Source organism: Arvicola amphibius, chromosome 4 (genome assembly GCF_903992535.2).
Source record: "Arvicola amphibius chromosome 4, mArvAmp1.2, whole genome shotgun sequence".
Lineage (NCBI taxonomy): Eukaryota > Metazoa > Chordata > Mammalia > Rodentia > Cricetidae > Arvicola > Arvicola amphibius.
In genome coordinates this window covers 76,598,418-76,621,796 of record NC_052050.1, presented here as the reverse complement: position 1 = coordinate 76,621,796, position 23,379 = coordinate 76,598,418, and the positions used below count along the sequence as shown (strand labels likewise).

Sequence of the window (23,379 nt, the reverse complement as noted above, 5' to 3'; positions counted from 1 at the left end):
TTTATTTTGTTTTGTTTGAGACAGAGTCTCTCTCTGTATATTCCTGGCTGTCCTGGAACTTGGTACGCACAGAGATCCTCCTGTCTCTGCCTCCTGATTGCTAAGATTAAAAGCATGAGCCACCTTTCTTTTTTGGTTTTTCGAGACAGGATTTCTCTGTAGCTTTGGAGCCTATCTTGTAGACCAGGCTGGCCTTGAACTCACATAGATCCGCCTGCCTCTGCTTCCCAAGTGCTGGGATTAAAGGCGTGTGTCACTACTGCCCAGTTTAAGACGTATTCTTAACAAGTTATTCTGAACCTTTGGGAGAGCATTTAAGAGGACAGGAATATTAAACAAAAAACAAAAACTTGTTCTCAGGGAAAATTGATATAGAAACCATTTTCATTCAGTTCACTGGGTTCTCCATGACTGTCTAGCCTGCTGCTAACTTTGTGTTCTCTGTAACTCTGCTTTATAAGACTGGCATTAGCATTGTCTTGCACAAGGTGCTGCTGTCTCAGTGTTTAAAATAAGCATGTTAGCATACACTGAGATTATTTGGAATATGGTTTCATTTTTATATGAAGGCAATAAATACAGCAAATTTAACTTAACATTTCTCTATTTCAGCCCTGGTATATTAAATCACTTACATTTCTAAGTTTGTCTGAGAAACAGTTTTTATTGATGCGTGCTTTTCTGTGCATTCCCATTCCGTACGGAAGCTGGGATCTAGGCATGCATACCTGTTGTGTCACTGGTTTTTAAATTGGATTACATTTGAAAATACTGCTTTTCCTTTCTTTTTTGTTTGCTTTTCTCTTTGAGACAAGAGGCCTTGCGTGTTATACAAGTTGGCTTTGAACTCAGAATCCTTTGTGACACTCTTCTTTGATACTGCTTCTACAGATGGGTGTTCCTCTGCTTTTCTGAAATTATTTCTGAATGTAGTATGTGATTTTAAAAAGTTTGAAACTTGGTGAGTGGAGGGGGTTGGCAGGTGGTGCTGAAGTGACAAGTCAGCAGCGAAAGGCTCCTCTTTAAAGACATCATCCACAGATCACAGTAGTTTGTAACTCCAGTCCCTGGGACTCTCTTCTGGCTTCTGAAGGCACTGCACTCATGGTATATATAGATACTCATGGAACCAAAACACACATACATGCAAATAATAAAAGACAAACTTTTAAACCACACAGCTCTATTCCTGTCAGCATTGGAAATAATTTGAATATCTAAATTCTGTTCTGTTCAAACTTGAGATCATCCTGTCTTAGCCTCTTGAGTGTGGGAATTACAGACAGGTACCACCACCACTTTTTTTATTAAGCTTTTTTTTTGTTGTTGTTTTTCGAGACAGGGTTTCTCTGTAGCTTTGGAGCCTGTCCTGGAATTCACTCTTTTTTTTTTTTTTTTTCGGTTTTTCGAGACAGGGTTTCTCTGTGGCTTTGGAGCCTGTCCTGGAACTAGCTCTTGTAGACCAGGCTGGTCTCGAACTCACAGAGATCCGCCTGCCTCTGCCTCCCGAGTGCTGGGATTAAAGGCGTGCGCCACCACCGCCCGGCTGGAATTCACTCTTGTAGACCAGGCTGGCTTCAAACTCACAGAGATCCACCTGTCTCTGCCTACAGAGTGCTGGGATTAATGGCGTGCGCCACCACCGCCCGGCTTTTACTAAGCTTTTGAGAGAAATTAGGCCAAAGGAAAGTGATTATATCTAAAGTATGGCTGCATTTACTGAAAAATGTCCATGGTCCAGTGAGTATAATACCACATGGCATTTCATATTATGTCTGATAGCAGAAAGGTCTATTGTAAGTAAAGCCAACTATTCTGGTATTGTTTAGGGTAACCATTTGGATTATTTCTGGTTTTCTCTAAAATATAGAACCAAAAGAAGTGGAGATTTTTGTTGCTTTGGAAAAAGCAATGGTATATTTTTGATTTTTGTTGTATAGATACTTAATAAGTTGATTATGTTTCAGATGTTGAGTTACAGATGAAACTCACTAGCTTTCTTTTGTTCTTCCATTTCCTTAAAGGTTTGGGCCCCATGGGATCCCTGTGACAGTATTTCCCAAAAGGGAATATAAGGATAAACCGGACGCCATGCAGCTCCAAAGTAACACATTCCAAGAAGGGATAGAAGTCAAGCGGGAAGTGAATGGTGCTGTTCCCGATAACCTTTCTCCAGTCCCTCCTCCTGAGCACCTGTGGACTTCCAAGCCACCTCCTCTCTTCCACGAAGGAGCACCTTATCCTCCCCCCTTGTTTATCAGGGACACATATAACCAATCAATACCTCAGCCACCTCCTCGGAAAATTAAGCGACCCAAACGAAAAATGTACAGGGAAGAACCCACTTCAATAATGAATGCAATTAAGCTACGGCCCAGGCAAGTCCTGTGTGATAAGTGTAAAAACAGTGTTGTTGCAGAAAAGAAGGAAATTAGGAAAGGTAGCAGTGACTCTTCTAGGTATGAAGATAAAAAACGGAGAAATGACAGTGTAGCTACTATGAACAAAAAACTGAAAACTGACCATAAAGTGGACGGGAAAAACCAAAACGAAAGCCAGAGAAGAAACGCTGTGGTGAGGGTTTCCAATATGGCTCACAGCAGAGGCAGAGTAGTCAAAGTTTCTGCTCAGGCAAACACGTCAAAAGCTCAGTTAAGTACCAAGAAAGTGCTCCAGAGCAAGAACATGGATCACGCAAAAGCTCGGGAAGTATTGAAAATTGCCAAAGAAAAGGCACAGAAGAAGCAGAGTGAAACCTCTACTTCCAAAAACACCCACCCGAAAGTCCATTTCACACGGCGCTATCAGAATCCTAGCTCAGGTTCCCTCCCACCTCGAGTGCGTTTAAAACCGCAGAGGTACAGGAATGAAGAAAATGACTCTTCTCTGAAGACAGGACTGGAGAAAATTCGGAGTGGCAAGCTGGCTCCTAAGCCGCAGTCTCGCTGCACCTCCACCCGCTCAGCAGGTGAGGCCCCTTCAGAAAATCAGAGTCCCTCAGAAGGCCCGCAAGAGGCCGCCAGTGAGGTTCAGGACACAAGCGAAGTGTATGTGCCTGGTGAGCAGGAGGAACTGCAGACGGTGGGCAAAAAGGGCAGCAAAAGCAATATCTCTGTTTACCTGACCCTAAATCAAGAGAAATCTGACTCTTCCGGTGCTTCAGTGTGTAGCATTGATAGCATGGATGATTTGAAATCCTCCAACTCTGAGTGTAGCTCTTCTGAGAGCTTTGTTTTTCCTCCAGGCAGTATGCGTGCACCTTCCACTTCTTCCACTTCCTCCTCTTCAAGGGAAGAGAAAAGCCTCAGTAATTCCTTGAAAATGAAAATCTTTTCCAAAAATGTCTCTAAATGTATCACACCAGATGGGAGGACCATATGTGTAGGGGACATTGTTTGGGCCAAGATATATGGCTTCCCATGGTGGCCAGCCCGAATTCTTACCATAACTGTAAGCCGGAAAGATAATGGCCTTTTAGCCCGACAGGAGGCCCGTATCTCATGGTTTGCATCTCCAACAACATCTCTCCTTGCTCTTTCACAACTCTCCCCCTTTTTAGAGAACTTCCAGTTACGCTTTAATAAGAAGAGAAAGGGTCTGTATCGCAGGGCTATCACAGAGGCAGCTAAGGCTGCTAAGCAGCTGACCCCTGAAGTGCGGGCTTTGTTGACACAGTTTGAAACGTGAACATGGACAGTAAGGTAGGCGAGAACTGCTGGAGCTGCCACAGGTCCCTGGTTAGTTAGGAATTGTTTCTACTAGCTAGTTTGACCAAACTGGAAGGAAATTGCACTCACTTGGCTTTTTATACTTATATAGCCTATAAGTCTTTTTAGACTAAGAAGCGTAAAACTGAACATTCTGTCAAATTTTCTCTTAAGGAAGTGAGATTTTTAGCAGTATTTTCCAAATTTGAAATCTAAAACCATCTTAAGGCATAGAAGCCATAGCCTCAAATGAAATTGAATTTTTGCAGGGACTGTTATTTGCCATTTGTATTTATTGTATATATACACACACATATATAAACTATTGCCTGTCACCATGTGACATGGGTTGCATATTTGGGGTTTTAGTAAGGGCTGGTGAGCTGGGGAACTGGATATTTAATGACTACTTATTTAATAATTAGTGAACACTTAGACTTTCTATGCACATAATGATATAAAAGTTTGATATTGGGTGTTTGACAAACTGAGATGCCTGCTATGACAAATTGGAATGCTTGCTGTTTAGTTATAGACCAGGCTATACACATTGTCCAGTATTTGGGATTAAAACTATAAAGACTGGACAGGCCTGAGTTACCACTCTTGTCCAGTGGGAACATAAACAAACTTTCAGACTTTTGGTGGGGAAGTTTAGATAGGTTTTATTTGGGGTATGTGAATAGTGCATATTTGGTCAGATTTCTCCTGACTGGCTGGTCCTAAATTCTTAGGACAGTGCCCTAGTGATTTATACTTTGTGATGAACTAATGTCATGTGTAATTGTTGCATTTTGAATGTATCTAATTTGATAATTTTTAAGAAGCATTTCCGTTTAAGGTAATCTGTTTGCAGGTTAGAAAATGAGAAATGTAATTGTGTAATGCATTGGAATGTAAAAAAAAAGCTAAATAAAATCAACTAAATCAAATTATTTGTGTGTGTTTCTCAAAAAGCTTTGAACAGTTTCAAAATAGTAGAAAATTATTCTTTATTATAGTGATTAGAAAAGATGAGAAATCAGATTTAGTTTTCTATTTGCCCTGTCAGGGAATGTTATCAGAGAATAGGTAAAATTAAAATAGCAAGAGTTATAGTGAGGCTCTGTAGTAATGTCACCTGATAGAATTCTAGTTACACCAACTTCATGAATGCTCTTAATTTTTTTCAGTTTTAGCCTTGATAAATTACCATGTGCTTTGAAAATTAGCTAATTGTTGTTTGCTCTGTTTGGTCTTCTGCCTCAGATTTCACTGCCTCTGGGGCTAGTAATCCTATTTTAATTAAGATTTTTTTTTTTTTTTTTTTTTTTTTGAGAGAGAGAGTTTCACTATGTCACCGTGGCTGGCCAGGCTGACCTCAAGTTCAGAGTCATGCCTCCTCTGCTTCTGCCTCCCGTATGCTGGGAAAGTAGTCTCACTGCCTGTGGAGGCAAAGTGATTGCAAAAAATAAGTTGCTTTCAAACTTTTTTTTTTAATTTTTGTTTTTTAAATTTGGTATAATTTCAGTTTGGTACTTAATGAAATATAAAAAGGTAAACTTTTGTGGATTTCTAAAGTAATCCAGTGAGAGATATATTAGTTACTGTGGAATTAATAATAAAGATTAATGAAATTTGGAAATTAACTTCCTTAAGCTTTATACCTGATTATTTTTAGGAAAAAATTAGAATTTTTGGGGGAGAACTCAGTCAATGCTTTTTGATTTTAATAAACACACAATAAAAGAAAAAGATGCATATTCTTTCCTGCAAACAGAAACTGTTTAAAATGATCTATGACAGGCCAAAAGTTAACCATGTGATAGAGGGTTTACAAGGGAAATAACTTTAGGTTTTCTGAGTATTTGTTTTAGATTAAAGTACTTATTTATTTGGGTCTCTTTGAAAAATTGATTTAAGCAAGAGTCACCTAAAATGCAATTTTAAAGCTTGTGTAGTGATCTGGGCTGTTTTGTTGTAATAGTGACTTTGAAAGTAGGTGTGGTTAATATAGTCAGGTGCTTTGGCGAATGTACCTTGATGAATAAACCATTTGTGCTATTTTAGAAGCTTCAAGGGAAATACAGTATGTGATTGTGGAGTATGTAATTAACATTCAGCTAGGTGTAGTGGTGTGTTCTAGCATTTGGGAGATGGAGGCAAGAGGATTTGATGAGTTTGAGATTACCCAGGCAAACATAAACTAATGTATTTGACTGTGTGTGTGCTAGTGCACACCTTAATCCTAGCAGGCTGATCACCTCTCTGAGTTTGAAGCCAGCCTGGTCTACAGAGTGAGTTCTAGGCTATATAACGAGAGACTTTTTTAAAAAAAATACTCCAATAGAGTTTTTCAAGCCAGGTGACTAGTATCTATTGCAAGTGGAGATACTAAGTTTTCTCTGAGAAGATGAAGGGCACTTTTTGTATGGCTATAACCCAAGTGGGCATTTTTGATTTGGCTTGTTTTCTCCTTGAGGAGAGAAAATTGACTTAGACAAATCTCCAGTGTAAGAAAATTGGCTAACAGGCAAGGATGAGCAAGGGCAGAAACAAAGTGAGAAAGTTGTAAAAATGGTCTTTCCAATTGTGTAGCTTGGTCTGTTTGTGGGGCCTCTAGCAGTGGGATCAGGACCTGTCCCTGGTGGGTTTTTGGAACCAGGGATGCCTCGCGCAGCCTTGATGCAGGGGAAGGAGCTTGGTTCTGCCTCAAAGTGATGTGACATGCCTTGTTGACTCCCATGGGAGGCCTGCCCCTTTCTAAACAGAGGAGTGACGGGGATGGGGAGACTGGATGGTATGTAAAATCAATGAAAAAATTTAATAAAAAATGGTTTCTTTAAAAATTTAATACCTCAAAAGTATGTTTTCCTTTTCATTTTTTAGAATTTGGAAAACAAGCAGACTGGTCGTTTGAATAGAAGAGAGGTTTATTCCGTCCTAGTTTATTCCCAGAGAACAGGAGAACATGTAAGAGAGTCCTGAGAAGGAGATGACTAGAATTCACTACTAGTCTGAAATCTGTGACTTGGATGGTTTGTCCCTAAATGTCTTGTTTCATGTATCCTAGGCTGGCCTCCAACTTCTTGATCTTCCTGCCTCCATCTTTCATGCTGGGATTTCAGGTGTTCACCACTACACACAGTTTTTGTGGTGATGGGGTTTGAACTCAGATTTTTCTTTGTAGTAGCCAGGGACTCTACTAACAGCTTCATCATCTCCAGTCTCCTGATGGATTTTGCACTCTCTCTCCCTCTCTCTCCTTTTCCCCTTACCTCCTCCCCCTTTTTTCCTTATTCCTTCCTTTCTAATTTTGGAGCAGGATCTTACTGCATAGCCCAGGATATCCTAAAAGCCACTATATAACCCAGGCTAACCTTGGGCTCTTCTGTGTTGGTATTATAGGCATGCACCAACATGTGGCTGGGGACAAAATTTTAGTGATGGTTATTGTAACTTAGTACCAAGTGGAACAAACAGGAACTTAAGTCTGAAGACATTGTAGGCAGGCAACATGGAACTGATATGAAATTAGCTTTATAATGGGTCTGAATTTTATCCCATTAAGAGAGGCTGTGCCCTTCTAAAGTTGGTTATTGAAAGAACACATGTTCAGACATTGCAAAGGGTCAGACTGAGCAGAAATCAGAAATTGATAGTATACATGTAAAGTTAGATTTTCTCTTCTAATTTGTGAATGTTCTATGGTTTGTGCTGAAATGGTGGCAAATTGCTATCTCTAGAAAAATTAGTAATAAAGGTTTTAGTTCTACGTGGTGGTTTCCAATAGGAAATTGGCCAGGGATAGTTAAGATCTTTTTGTTTATTTCTCTTTCTCCTTCCCTCTTTCTTCCTCTCTTCTTTTTCTCCCTCTTTCCCTCCCTCCCTTTCTTCATTTCCTTCCTTCCTTTTTTTTTTTTTTTTTTTTTTTTTTTTTTGAGACACAGTTTCTCTGTGTAACTGCCAAAGCTGTCCTGGAACTTGCTTTGTAGACTAGGCTGGCCTCAAACTCAGAGATCCGCCTGCCTCTGCCTCCTGAGTGCTGGGATTAAAAGCATGCACTACCACCACCAGTTCAGTGTTTGCTTTGGAGCTGTGCTGATATAGCTATTAACACTCTAATATAATATCTGGAATTGAGAACTAATGTTGGGCTGGTGCCATTCCATTTCCTGCCAGGAGACAGTGGCCAAGCTGTGTTTACTATTTCCACCTAGTTCTTACTTGCAAGACTCTTACTGTGTTTGTACAGGTTAGGTATGATTACTATATTCAGGCCTTCATTCAGTCACAATTGCATTAATTAAAAGGTCACAGGGATAAATGATTTATTATAGTTTTTACAGAGTATTTGGATATTTTTGCCATGATAATTGATTCTAAGTTTACTCTAGTCAAAAGGGGGCACTATCAAAATTTGTCTTTGTGGTGCTTGCCCTTGTAGCGTACCCCAGCTTGGATTTCCCTCCTTTATTTTTCCCACATCTTTAGTTAAAAACAACTGCCTTATGAAAATGAATTATAATTTTATACATATTTAAATAGACATGACCGAAAATTTACCATTTGGGGGCTACTTGCTTTTTTTTTTTAATATTTATTATTTATTATGTATACAATATTCTGTCTGTGTGTATGCCTGCAGGCCAGAAGAGGACACCAGACCTCATTACAGATGGTTGTGAGCCACCACGTGGTTGCTGAGAATTGAACTTAGGACCTTTGGAAGAGCAGGCAATGCTCTTAACCGCTGAGCCATCTCTCCAGCCCCGGCTACTTGCTTCTTAAAAGATTTTGTTATGTGGTTATGTGGTCCAGGCTGGTTGAACATTCAGTGATTCTTCTGTCTCAGCCACCTGAGTATTTGGATCACAGTCTAAAGTCTTTTTTTTTTTTTTTTTTTTTTTTTTTTAGATAGGCTCTCATTGTGTAGCCTTGCTATGTAGACCATATGTGGTGCTTGCCTTCCATCTTAAAACCATTTTAATTGTACAGTTTAAAAGTCATTTATATATTTGTATTTAATGTGCGTTGGTGTTTTGCCTGCATGTATGTCTGTGTAAGGGTGTCAGATCTTGGTGTTACAGACAGTTGTGAGCTGGGTGCCATGTGGGTGTTGGGAATTGAACCCTGGTCCTCTGGAAGAGCATTCAGTGCTCTTATCCGTTGTCCGCTGAGCCATCTCTCCAGCCCTAATTGTACAATTAAAAAAACTAGTGTGTGTGTGTGTGTGTGTGTGTGTGTGTGTGTGTGCGCGTGTGTGTGCGCCTGCCACAGGTACAGTGCCTTCAGAGGCTAGAAGAGGGAGGGTGTTAGTGTCCCTGGAACTGCTGATGTAGGTGCTCAGAAATGAGCTACAAGCCTTTGGAACTCTGAGCCTTCTCTTCAACCCTCAGTTGGGCAGTTTTAAAGGGTGTTAAGTATGTTTGTATTGTGCGACCGTGACCACTGTCCATCTGTAATTTGCATGGGTTTTTTTGTTTGTTTGTTTTGCTTTTTTCCCTCCTCATTTTGGTTTTTTTGAAACTAGGTCACTCCAGCCCAGGCTGGTTTCTAGCCCACAGGACAATCTTGCTTTAGCTCACAAATGCTGGGATTGAAGAGTAATTTATAATCTGTATTTTTAATAGAATTTTAAATTTGCTGAGAATTGGTATTAGGAATGCTTGTTTCCAGGACTCCTTGCTGCGTATCTGCAGTTCTACATGGGGAGATTCTCTAGCTATCCTTGTTAATATGTGTTATACTTAAGAACTGTAGCTGTGCCTTTGTAAAAGGTGTATTAATATGATTACATTTGCCTATTAAAGAATTTTTAGTTAAAATAATCTTCAAATAGTAACCATTTAATAATCTTGTGGATTACTTTTGTCAATAATGGAGCCATTTAACTTATGTTGATAATGGAGGTTGGACAGATGGTCAGCAGATGAAAGTACATACTATCCCCAGAGCCCACATCAGGCAGCTCACAGCAGCCTGTAACTCCAGTTCCAGGGAATCCAACACCGACTTCTGACTTGAAATATCAGGACTGTAGGCCTGTACCACTATGCCCTACTCTAGAGATGTGAAGACAGATTCTACATTGTTTTGTAAAAAGCAGGAAGGTCAGTCAGGAAGGTAAGCACTGGTTAAATAGCAGGTTTGAGGCCAGCCTGGGGTACATGGATCTGTCTTAAAACTGGAAAGAAAAACCTCAAAACTTCTATACTGATATTCGTGTCTATAAGGAAAGCCAAGTCCTTCATAGCTGAAGTATTAGGGGACATTCTCTCTATTCTCTTCCTTCCCTCCCTCCCTCTATATGTATGTATTTGTGTGTGTTTGTAAGTTAAGGTTTTTGTTGTTTGAAAGAAGGTCTCATGTAGTCTAGGCTGACTTTTGTGTCTAACTTTTGAGTAGTAATTACAGGCATGAGTTACTAAATTGGGCCTGGATGTCAAACTTTTATGATCACTTTTTTAAAAAAAATATGCCATGTAATAGTGGTGCACACCTTTAATCCCAGCATTTGGGAAGAAAAAGCAGGCGAATCTCTGACTTCAAGGCCAGCCTGGCCTACAGAATTCTAAGACAGAGCCTGTCTCAAAAAAACAAAACATCAATGTGGTAAATTTTAGCAAGAGTGTCTTTTTAAGTGTTCAAGGTATTTTGCAATTATTAATGTCTCTTATTTAACTCTCATGAGAGATTCTTTTAGAAGCTGTTAAAGAAGTCTGGTATGGAGATAGGGGGATCCTGATCCGAAGCTAGCCCAGGCTACATAGTAAGATTGACATACTTTGTGTGACCCCACAAAAACAAAACCAAACCAAACTATTGAAAGCCTGAGGAGCATATTTTCCTCCTGGAAAAATGAAATGGAAGTTTTTTGTTACTTAAAGTGGTTGTTTATGTAGAAAGGTAAGAGAGAGTAAATTAGTGATGGAGGGGAGCTTGAACACCATCAATTTGGCATCAGCTGTGCTTGATAGCAGCCTTTTATCAAAGAATATTGTTTGTCTCTTTGTAGACACATAATTAAAAGTGTGAACTCTTGAGCCAGATGCCCTAGCCTGATTTCAGTTTCTTCTTAAAAACAGTGCGATCTTAGTCAGGTTATGTCAGTGTCTGAAATGGGGAGAATGGATAGCAGCACCTCAGAAGGTAATCTTGCTAATTTATGTCCTTAAGGCCATAGAAGAGTGCCTGGTGGCCTATGTGAATGCTGTTCATAATTACCAGCCACTTGTGTGTAGCAGAGAAACCTCATTCTGGTAGCTTTTAATACTGTCTGTCAAACGTTATGAACTTAGCATAAATGCAAAGTTTTATTTAAGCTTCTGTAATAGCATCTTTTAAAAAATTTATTTATTTTATGCACATTGGTTTTTTTGCCTTCGTATATGTCTGTGTGAGGGCGTTGGATTGCGTGGAACTGGAGTCACAGACAGTTGTGAGCTGCCATGTGGGTGCTGGGAATCAAACCCTGGTCCTCTGGAAGAACAGTCAGTGCCCTTAACCTCTGGGCCATCCCTCCAGCCCCCTGTAATAGCATTTTGAATCACAAATAGCTAGAGGTAGCATATACTCCCTGGAAGTTTGGGTGATTTTTGTTTTGTTTTGAGATTGGTCTTGAACTGTTGATCCTGTTTTTACCTCACTGAGTTCTGAGATGACAGTTTTGCCACCATGTCTGATTAAAGTTCATTATAGTATCATATTTAACTTAACACACCTCAAGACTATCTAGTACTCTCTCATCCTGCTCACAGTAAACATAGGTTTAAGTAGAAATTCTCATCTAGGGCTGGCAAGATGGTGCAGTAGGTAAAGGAGCTTGCTGCCAAACCTGACAGTCTGACAAGGTAGGAGGAGAGAACTGTGCTGTGGTCATATTTCCCAGAGGATTGTCATTGTTACTCATGTTAATTTTGAGATGTTGTTGATTACAAATGTACGGTCAGTCCTTCTCCCTCCACTTTGTTCTTTTAGTGAAGGATCTGTCTGGGAGTGGCACATCTTGATGTGAGTCCAAGTATACTGGGAAGAAATGTGTGCGGTTTGTCTAAAGCTCTGACGAGTAATCAGTAACTGGTCAAAAAACTAGAATGTTTCTTCTGTATTTCCTTTTTGCTCACATTGCATTATACTTGTATTGGAATTTATAGTGAGTATTATAGTGGAATTGTGGGTTCATGCATATAGTCAGAAACTTACTTTCTCAGTCCTGATTTGCACTAAGTATGGCCTCCTGTTTCTCCTTTCCTTGACTCTACAGGGGAATTGTGTACTTAACCTCTTCTGATTGGCTTCTTGATCAATGAGAACATTATTGTCACAAGTAGGATTTATTTTAGAGGACAAAACAAGGAACTTCTGAGCTTGAGATTGCTGCCTTTTCATGCCGGTGGGGTATCTTTCCCTTTATTGTGTCTTAGGCAGGGTTCCTTGGTTTTTCCTAGTAGATATTCTACATGAGTGCTAAGTTTCCAAAAAATATTTGAAGACCCCGAAAGTATTGAGGGGAAGCTCATCTGCAATATTAGCACCATGCTCCAAGCAGACTGTATTGAAATTGACATGCTGAGGTTTTATGTAGCATGTTAAAAGCTGCAGTAGAAAAGGTGAACTCATCCCTGATCTGTTTGTTTACATAAAATCAGAGATCAATTAGTTTGTAAAAATATGGTTATTTGAGGCTGGAGAGATAGCTCAGTATGGTTAAGAGCACTTGTTGCTCTTGCAGAAGACCTGGGTTTGTTTCTCAGCACCCATACGTAACTCCAGTTCTAGGGGATCTAATGCCGCCTTTAGATTTCCATGGGCTCTAGGCAGACATGTAGTGCTCATATGTGTAGACAAAATGCTCAAACACAAAAATCTTTGAGGAATTCATACTGTTTTGGTTTTATCTGCTTCTCCCTCTAACTGCTGCCAGATCTACTCACCAACTTCATGTCCTCTTTTTTAATGTATTTTTTTTTATAACCCTGGCGTCCACCACTGGAGCATGATTGACTTACTAGGGCTTTATCCTTAGACAAAACTGACTGGTTTAGCCTGGCGGTGCACACCTTTAATTCCAGCACTTGTGAGATAGAAGCAGATGTACCTGAGTTCTGGGCCAACCTGGTCTAAATAGCAAGTTTCAGGATAGCCAGAGTCACGTAGAGAGACTGTTTCAAGAAACATACACTCACTGTTGGGGGGAGGGGGTAATTCCCTCAGCATCTGCCTACTATCCATAGCTTAGGTGGTGGCTGGAAGTTGATCTCATGATAGACATTTCCCAGAACAAGCTTTAGTGTGCTGGCTCCTTTTCTCTTGTGTAGTTGCTGTTGCTTTAGTTAATAGTGTACTCAGACTCCCATGTAAAACCTTACTATTGAACCTCATTTTAAAGAATTATTTTCCTCTAAACTAGAATTCAGAGGTAATTGTATTTATACATTGGGCTTTTCGTGGCAGGACAGCTTACTTTAGAAATTTTTGTAATTTACAACTTTACTGCTTCTGATCTGGAATTTTAATTTATTGAGACAAGGCCTCACTACGTAGCTCTGGCTGTACTGCAGCTAGCTATGTTAGAGATCCACCTGCCTTTGCTTCTGCTGAGATTTAAGGCTATGCATAGCCATGCCCTGCCTGATTGTGATTTTTTAAAAAGTTTTTCAAAACAGGTTTTCTCAGTGTATCCCTGACTATCTTGGAACTCACTTTGTAGATTAGGCTAGCCTCAAACTCACAGAGATCCACCTGCCTCTGTCTCCTGAGTGCTGGGATTAAAGTCATGTACCACCACCACTGGCTCTGATTGTGAATTATAAAAGTAAATAATAATAGAATGGTCCCAGAGTTGGCTGTGCTATACAAGTACACACGCAACTAAATACCTTTAAAATATAAAACTCATGCCTGTAATCCCAGCACCTAGAAAACCAAGCTAGGAGTTTGAAGCTAGCCAGGGCAACAGAGTTCTTGGCCAGCCCCAGCCTGTAGTGTGAGTCCCCACCTCAAAGCAAAATAGCAGCCTTAAAATAGTAGTCTTTTATTTGAATTGTGCTCACATTTAAGGTTCTGTTCTCAGAAAATTTATCATGTTAATAAAACCTGTTCTTCTCAGCCAGTTAGAACCTGAAGCTATGCAAGGGCTATCATTAACACTCAAGCAGAAAGGGCTTGTGATGGTCTTTGAGCTTCTGAATGGTATAATATGCAGGAGGTGAAAACGTTAGCCCGCTGAACTGTCCAGGTCAAGACTCCAAGAACAGGCTAGTGTTAGACAGTAAACTTTTTGTTTTTGTTTCTTTTTTTCTTTTTCTTTTTCTTTTTTTCGTGCTCAGGGACATAAAATGTGAGTTAGCATTTTCTCTTCCATTTATAGGCTTATTGGAGGGCACCTTGCCATGTTGCGTTCTGCATCTAATGGGATGTGCACACAAGAGTGCCCTCTCCTGGCCATGGTTGGGGTACCCACATGGCTATTGAAGCTCTGCAGTACCAAAGCTTTGTTGTTGGAAGCTGGCAACTTCTCCAGAATAAACCCATTAGGAAGTTTAAATTAATTTTAGTCTTATTTTTTTAAATTTTTTTGTAAGATGGATTAAAAAGATCTCAACTGACTGCTCTATTTTTGTTAACTTGGTTTTTTCTACCATAGGTCTCAACAAATGGCAGCTATTACATCAGACAGTGACGAGTCCTGCTGCTCCCTTACAGTGTCTGACAGACCACTGTGGATTCAGACTAGGAGCATTGAAGTTAACTGTGAAGCGGGCAGGTCTGTCTGTCTTAAGCCCTGCCACAAAGTGAAGAGGGCACCACATCATCACTTAACCACATCCCTGAAGTAGATTAGGCTAGGCTTCAAAGGATTTGTTAGTTTTCTCTGACCTTGGTAGTTGGGTGTACTTCCTCTAGGTAATCATTTCTAGGAACTAAAAGTGAGTTTCCTAGAGTAGAGCCTCCTGTGAGTATCTATATTGAGAGTAGCTTTGTGGTGTGAATCAAATAGGTCCATTGTAGGCTTAGGTTAGATGGCAACTGATGGTTCCTGGAAATCAGGGACTTGGTTAGTTTTTCAGTTTCAATCTTTGTCACTTTAACTTCTTTGTTAGTTACTACTATATGTATAGGACTATAGGGGATGGGAATGTGGCTCAGTAGGTAGAGTGTCTTTGTCTGCCTCCACCAAGTTCTGAGTAAACCAGACATAGTGACGCGTGCCAACCTTGCACTCAGAAGGTGGAGGCAGGAAGGCCAGAAGCTCAAGATCATCCTCATCTACTCTAGTGAGTCTGAGGATAGCTTGGGGAAACCAAGAATCTGCCTTTAAAAAGAGAAAAGAATGTGTAAGAATATGTATGTGGCCAGGCATGCTGAACCATGCCTTTACCCCCAGCACTTGGGAGGCAGAGGCAGGCGATCTCTGGGTTTCAGGACAGCCAGGGATATATAATAAGACCCTGTCTTGAAAAAAAAAAACAAAAACAAAAAGAAAAAAGAATATGTATATGGTGGCCTATTGTGGTGGTGCATGGCTTTAATCGCAGTACTCTGGAGGAGGGGTACGCGATCTCAAGTTTAAGGTCAGCCTTGTCTACCTAGGGAGTTCCAATATAGCCAGGTCTACGTAGTGAGACCATGTCTCCAAAAAGAAAAAGAGACAAACATGTATGCGTGTGCTTAGTAAGTAAATCTTAAAACTCATAGTCATTTGTATAAGGTGAGTCAGAACTTTAGAGGCATGGTAAGATAGCATCAGAATGTGGTTGTAATCTAGTTCTATAGATGACTTAATGGATAGTGTATAAAATTGTTTGACTTTGGACTCTTAAATGGTGGGAAAGGTTTAGGGATTTTGGTTGTTCCTTTTGAGTTTATCTTTTTATGTTTTGCTATTTTCATTTATGTGTGTTTGACTATATGCCAGTGTGTATGTATGACTGTATGCCAGATGTGTGTGCTTGGAAGCCAGAAGAGGGCCTCAAGTCCCTTGGATTGGATTTATAGGCATTTGGGAGCTACTTGATGTAGATGTTAGGAACAGAACTCAGGTTCTTTGCAAGAGCAATAATGTACTCTTAACCTCCGAGTTATGTCTCTAGCTCCTAAACTTATCTTTTATTACTTTCTTTGAAAAAGTATTTAGTCCTCTGGATAGCAGTTATACCGTGGTTATTTGACCTGCTGTTTGTGGAGCTCCTGGAGAATTGTATTGTTGCATGTGAACTGTAGCCTTGATACTGGTTCAAAGTGAGACATTTGGCATTGAATATTGTGTAAGAATTTTGGACTCTTATGTAGATAGGCATGGTAGCTACCTTAATATAGTCTATTGAGGTAATAGAGCCTTTGACTTTCTAGACTTCTCATAGGAGTCCTTGGCTTTCTTGTTTTGGTCTTCAATTGAACTTCAGTAGGCCTTACATTAAAACCAGATTTTGAAAGGCACAGTTGGGGCACTGCCCCACCCTCTTTCTCCTTTAGTTTATAAAAGGGTACATTTACTTCCTAAGTTCTTTGTGAGTCTGTGACTTACTATTGCAGTCATGTTAGCCAGCCATTTTATTTTCAGAAAGTTGAATTAAAATCAGCATTCATTAATCATCCTTTTTTTCAGAAGCAACAAATACATGGGCCCTTCACCTTGAGGCTTGCAATATTTTGGCTTGAAGTCATTTATTGCTGCTTGAAAGACACATGACAGAATGCTCTGTGGAGTTTATTTTATAGGCCCTGACTCAGGGCCTACATGACCAGGACAATGAACCATGGTAATGGGAAGTTAACATAAAATCAAGTATTTCAAACCATGGGGGAGATCTGACTTTGATGTATGTGTTAAATATTAGGAAAGATGAGTGCTTTTCCTTCTTTCTGCATTCAGTTTGTTTTATTATTCCACTGCAATAGCATTATCTTTGGTTTAAGAATATTAAATGAAGATCATCTTTCTTTCCTGGGTCTCGAGCTCCAATTTTGTGGGCACAGCTAAGGACCGGAGGGTAGTGGGCACCCACTTCTTTCTGTGCTGTTTGATAACGTTGGGCAGTCTGACCGTGCTGCATGACAGTGCTTCCTATAAGCCATGTTGTCTGCCAGTTGGCCTGGGCTCCTGCCTTTGCTCAGAAGTCTACTGAAGGATGCCTTGTGGGTGGCCAGGTGTAATAAGGGGCACTGGTCAGTGCACTGAAGTGGTCTAGTAACAAAATAGCACTTTCCTTGCCTTCTGATGTGTCTGACTCTGGGAGGCTCCCCCAGACCCCTGTGGCTTGTGTAAATAGTATACTGCGCTCTGTAGCTGATTTTTAATGTCACTTGATTCTGTATATAAATTTGCTTAAGACTGAGCAGCTAGCTTTGATGATGTGTATTGTATACCTTAATCTCAGCACTCAGGAGATAGAGGCAAGGAAGATCAGGGGTTCAAGGTCAGCCTTGACTATATAGTGAGTTTGAGGTAATCCTGGGCTACAAGAGATCCTGTCCCCAAAAAAAGGAAAGTGGGGTGGTGGACTCGGTATGGTGGTTCACACCTTTAATCCGAGCAGGGAAGGCACAGGCAGGCGGTTCTTGATGAGTTCCTGGCCAGCCAGAGTTACATGGTGAGTCCTGTCTAAAAGAACATTTAAAAGAGATGATAGGTTAATTGTCCTAAGGAAAGGCTGGTATTTCCTAGGAGTCTCTGTCTACTATTTTGATGTATTGTAACTTAGAAATAAAAACATAATGAAGGTAGTGAACACCTTTAACCTCAGCACTGTGGAGGTAGAGACAGGCGAATCTCTGTGAGTTTGAGGCCAGCCTGGTCTGCAGAGTGAGTTTCAGGATAGCCAGGGCTACAAAAAGAAACCCTGCTTTGAAAAAAGAAAAGTCAAAATTCTGCAAATATTCCTAAGAAAAGAAATAAGGTGACAGCCATGTATGATGGAATTTGGTCAGCTAATGCTTCTACTGGTCTAGAATGGCAGTAGGCTGCATTTAAAAAGTCAAACGTGGGCCGGGCGGTGGTGGCGCACGCCTTTAATCCCAGCACTCGGGAGGCAGAGGCAGGCGGATCTCTGAGTTCGAGGCCAGCCTGGTCTACAAGAGCTAGTTCCAGGACAGGCTCTAGAAACTACAGGGAAACCCTGTCTCGAAAAACAAAAAAAAAAAAAAGTCAAACGTGATTTAAAAGAAATGTGGTGTGACCCCACGATCTGTGGGCTTCTTTTTCTCACATGTTGTTACCTGTGCTTAACTACATTCTCTTCCTTTTGTTTATTGTATTTCAGCACAAAGACATTAACAGACTGCTGGTTTCTTGGATGTGTGCCACTTTGACAGAGCAAGAGCATCAGGACTGGCTAAGATGGGAGTTTGAAGCTGCACTAAGAAGTAAATGTTAAAGCAGTGGCTAAACCAGTCATCTGTACAGGGCACTGGCAGAGTAGACTGAATGGAAGAAAAGGTATTAGGGAATTTTTATATGTATAAAAGAAACAAACTGCTGCAATAAATTATGCATGAGGTGAGGAGAAAAGTGGTGTGAACACGTGCAGGACGCACTCAGTGCGATGCGGAAGAATCACTGACGATAGCTTCTTTTGAATGTGAACAGTAGTTTGGACAGGACTACCAGGCATGGGATGGTACAGAAATGTGGAACTGTTTTGCATACTTAACCTTTGTGCTTTCTCCAAGGATTATGTTTATCAGTTCAGAAGTGAGCAGAGGTGTGTTTTAAATGGCGCTCCTGTGAAACAGCAATGGTCACATGTGCTAAGGCCACTGTTTCCTTCAGGTGCCCGTAGAAACAAGAGGAAGATGATCTGACATCCTGCTGAAAGGATGGCTAAGTGCCCCGTCCCACCCACAAGTAAAATGTGGATCTCTCTCTCTCTCTCTCTCTCTCTCTTTTTTTTTTTAAATAAAACAGGGCTGTATTATCTTGAGTATATGTTTGCTTGTTAGAGCATACTAAGATGTATTTATTTGCCACTAGTATTTAACGTTTTGTGCACATTTTCATAACTACATTCTTACCTTTTCATATTTTGACTCCCAAGTGGATAGGCTAGTGTTGACCTTGGAATGAAATCGTACACTCCCAAGAACTAGCTCATAATTCTCCTGAGCTGGACAGGCTTTGATTATCACCTGTCCCCTACTGAGTGGTGCTGTTCAGAAAGGGTGACAGCTTCAGTGTTGATCTGGACCTCTTTCCCCAGCAGGAAGCCCCTACTTCTCAGTGCAGGACGTTCTCGCAGGTGTCAGGGAAGACTTGGCCCTGGGGGACAAGTGGCAGAAACAGATCCTTGAAAACAGCCTAAACGTTTGGTGCATGGAACATGAATTCTTAATAGAGACCACAGATTTTCCTTGTCTTTGCTTACATACATATTATGAAAATCCTTAATTTTCTTGTTTAATAAATGGAGAACACATGAGAAAATCAGATGGACCTGTTAGTACTACATTTTTAAAGCATTTTATATTTGATGGTGCCGTAATTTTAATAATAAAACTGAAGATTTTTAGTGGCAATACTGATTTATTTTTTAAACCAGAAAGATAACACCATATTGATTACTTACTACAAAAAGAAAAAAAGAAAAAAAAAAGCCAAAAGAAAAGAAACTAACAAAACTCATTCAAAGAAACACAACAGATGAGCGAGCACTTGGCTCAAGAGTTCACTTTCTGTGATCTTTCTGTGTGGGTGAGATTACCCAACAGCCCATTGCTCAGGATTAACAAATGCTCTGGGTGGGATTTTTAGATTGTTTAATATACCTGACTGTGATTTGCTATATAACTCAAGAAGAAAAGCCGGGTAGTCTGGAGTCTAGTGAGCTTAATTCAGATCCTAACACTGCAAGTGCTGGCAAGTCCTGACTGCATTTTACAAGTGATCTCTTTGGATCCACATCATGACGTCATCGTATCACATGGGCTCAGGAACTATATAACAGCAGGGAGCTGTGGAGAAGACTTGAAGCTCAGCTCCAGGCTCTGGGGTCAGACTTGTCTTAGACCCCAACACCAGCAGTAACTTTTACGCTCACTCAGGAACCAGGTGTCTCCCAAGCCATGTGAAATATGCATGGATTGTATCAGGAAACCTTTAAGCTTTAGAAATCTTTATTTGTAGAGTGATGGAATTGACCAAAAAGTAATATTAAGAAGGCAAAAGCACTGGGAGAGATCAGGTTTTAAGAATCTACATATTTTTTTCTTCATGACAAATCCTTAAAGGCATTTTATTACAAACTAGATTTTCATTAAAAAAAAACACTTGGTGGTATTTAAAATCTAGACCTACCATGTTACAATTTCATTTTTATTGCTTTAGTTGCTTAATATTTAAGCTCTGCTTCATGCTACCTTGTCTGTATTTCAAATCCCCACAGGCCTATTTCATTTGTAGACTTGAATGACACATTGTTCTCACCTTCCATCTGCTCAGAGTTAAATGTTAAAGAATGTTGTGTAACGTTATCCAATAAAGTCTTTGATTTTTTTTATTTAATTATTTAAAAACTGTTTTGCTGTGTAGGGGGTTAGCTGTTTTCGTTTTTAGGGGTTACCTTTAAAAGTGGCTTTTTGGTTTTTCTTTAAAAAAGTTGTATGTTCTGGGAAGTAGTGTAGCTTCCTAAGAAACACGGCAGGTTTTGGGCACTCAGGATTTATGGGTCTCCTGTGACTAGGTGGAGGCTGGCTGCAGTCTGATGGAAACAGCTGCCTTAGAGTGGGCAACGCACAGTACGGGTGGGGGGTCCAGGACCTGCAGTCTCAGCACTCAGGGTAACGGTTCAAGGTCATCAAATACATACCAGCTTCAAGCACTCCTACCCCCCAGGAATTCTACCCAGACAGACTGATTTCTACCATAGCCTATAGGATTGACCTGACCCAGACAGAAACTCTTGCTTGTCAGGAAAAAAATTTGTTTCAGAAAACCTGTCAGGCAATTGAGATTGTGTGTGTGTGTGTGTGTGTGTGTGTGTGTGTGTGTGTGTGTGACTGATAAAGACCTCCCCATTTCAGTAAAGCAAACCTTTAGAAGGCTGCCTGGTACTACAAAGGATATATGGAATCTTTCATCTCAAACACTTCGATTCAGTTGAGCTGAATATCCATAAGAAGCCACTAGAGTCTGGATCAGTTCATGTGCCAATAGTACATTATTCTGAGGCGGTCCAACCATGCTTGCAAACAGTGTGTCTGACAGACAGTAGTAAAGCCCACATCCTCAACATCTAAATACTTCTTTTGCTTCATTCAGTCCTTCCAGCCCTGGCCTTTGAGGACTGCTGTAAAGTTCTTCGAGTTCTGAGCTTGTGAATTTCTGGCTTCAAGGTACTGACTGGAAGCTCATTTTTGGTGGCGCATGATGTGCCAAGTGTGAGCCCAGGCAGTGGCCCAGTTTGAGTATCAGCTTGGCACTATACTCACAGCAGGCCAGTGCTGCTTTTCCAGTGCAGCTGTTTTTCACATCTGTGACAACCTAATGGCCTCTTACTCTCAGGGTTTGATAGCAGTTCTAGCAATGAGTGCTAGCAGCTGACTGAGGAGTGACCTGCTGACAGTGACCATCACAAGCTGCTCTCTGTAGACTGCCATTGGCAGATATTGGGGGTGGGGCTGGGGCTGGGGAGCAGTAGGCCCTGCTATGCCCAGAGTGGGAAACTGTTGATGGAAGTTTCTGTCCCACCCAGACCCATAGCCATTCCGTTCCAAAGAAACACATAGAGGTTTATATTAATTATGAACTGTTTGGCCTATTAGCTCAGGCTTATGATTAACTAGATCTTATAACAAATTATAAGATTATAAGATTTGTTATATGTTATATTGTCTATGTTTAGCCACATGGCTTGGTACCTTTTCTCAATGAGGCATTCTCATCTTGCTTCCTCTGTGTCTGGCTGGTGACTGACTCTCTGCCTTTCCTCTTCCCAGAATTCTCTTAGTTTGTCCTCCCTAGCTACTGGCTAATCAGTGTTTTATTAAACCAATATGAGTGACAAATCTTTACAGAGTACAAAATATCCCATAGCAGAAAACACGAGTTCCAAAGTTTCAAGTGAAGGGAAAGAGGAGGTGGGAAGTTTTGGCTTGGGAAGCCTCTGTATGATGAGGTTTATAGCTTGTAGGCCTTGGAAGGGTGGAAAATTGAAAGTAATCTTTAAAAAATTAAAACCATCTCAGAAGAATTGTAAAGGTGGTGGCTGGCGAGATAGATGGCTCAGCAGGGGAAGGCACTTGCCACTAAGCCTTGCTATTTGAGTTTGAGCCCATGTGGTTGAGAACTGACTACAGTTGTTCTCTGACCTCCAAACACATGCTATAACAGACATGTATAAACATGCACACGCACAAAATGTGACCAGGGAGGGATGGAGAGATGGCTCAGAGGTTAAGAACACTGACTGCTCTTCTAGAGGTCCTGAGTTCAGTTCCCAGCAACCACACGGTGGTTCACAACCATCTGTACTGAGATCTGGCGCCCTCCTCTGGCGTGTGAGCATACATCGAGGCAGAATGTTGTATACATAATAAATAAATAAATCTTTAAAAAAAATGTAACCAGGGAGATTGAAGTTCTTGATGCTTTGAAATACAAGAAGGGTATTTTTAACCTTTGGAGGGTTTTATGTAGTCATTCTGTTCTAAGGCTATCTTAGTACAGCTTCTTGGTCACAAGTAGTCCATTTTTCTAATTTTAGGGCCACTTATGAACTCTGTAGTGTGCTCAGGTCAGCTGCACACTTCAAACATTAGGCTGATTAGATTAGAAATAAATAATATTCCCTGTACAGTAAACTGAAGAGACAGACTCCCAGCTACTTTCTGGAGCAATGAGACAGGAGTTGGCTTAGGCTAGTCTCAACCCTGAGCCAGTACTTTTACCTCAGTTGCCTAAATTCTAGGATTACATAGACACCATGCCCAGTTAAGGTGCATAGCATATGTGTGTGTGTGTGTGAGTGTGTGTGTATTGGCATACAGCATTTGTGATATTTGAACTGACCATAGGGCCTCATACCCACTAGGCAACCTTCCCATTGAGCTGTAGCCCTAGCACAAACTTTGTAATTAAGATTTTTTAAAATTTATTTTTGAGACAGGGTCTTACTATGTAGACCAGGCTGTTCTCAACTCATTTCCATTTGCCTTTGCTTTCCCAGTGCTGTGATAAAAGGCGTATGCTATCATGCCTGGCCATTAAATATTATAAAAATTTATGTGAATGAATATTTTGCTTGCATAATACGTGTGTGTGTTTGCGTGTGCTATACATACATGCCTAGTTCCCACAGAGGTCAGAAGGCATCAGAGTCCCTGAAACGGGTTTTGAATGGTTGCGAGCTATCATGTAAGTTCTGGAAACTGAACTTGGGTCTTCATCAGGTGCAACAAGTTATTAACTGCTGAGTCGTCTCTCCAGCCCTACCTAACTTCCTTTTATATTTTTTTTTCAAAAAAAAAAAAAAAAAAAAGGCTGACTTCATACTGACAGATCTTCCTGCATCTGCCTCCCAAGTACTGGGATTATAGGTGTGAGCCAAGCTCAGCCTCCAACTTCCTTTCTTGAAGGGAATCCAAATGATTTAACTGATCAAGGATGGAGTTGACAGCCACCAAACTGAATTCACGGGGATTTGCAAAGATGTGGGTGCAGAGAACATACATTATACACAGGACTGTCATAGAATTC

General features: G+C 40.6%; 1 protein-coding gene across 8 annotated transcripts in view; it reads left to right on the top strand.

Moving 5' to 3' along the window:
- The window catches only part of Pwwp2a (PWWP domain containing 2A), a 40,936-nt gene extending 20,749 nt beyond the window's left edge, over positions 1 to 20,187 (top strand). For 5 of the 8 annotated variants that reach the window (XM_038324804.1, XM_038324806.1, XM_038324805.1 and 2 more), the window contains one exon: positions 2,025 to 4,797. In XM_038324804.1, coding sequence (XP_038180732.1) covers positions 2,092 to 3,687 — 1,596 coding nt within the window. In that variant the 5' untranslated portion in view covers positions 2,025 to 2,091 and the 3' untranslated portion in view covers positions 3,688 to 4,797. Of the gene's footprint in view, positions 1 to 2,024; positions 4,800 to 14,334; positions 14,455 to 17,950 lie in introns of those variants that run through there. The other 3 variants (XM_038324802.1, XM_038324807.1, XM_038324800.1) reach the window with 3 other exon arrangements.
- Positions 20,188 to 23,379: the final 3,192 nt, after the last annotated feature.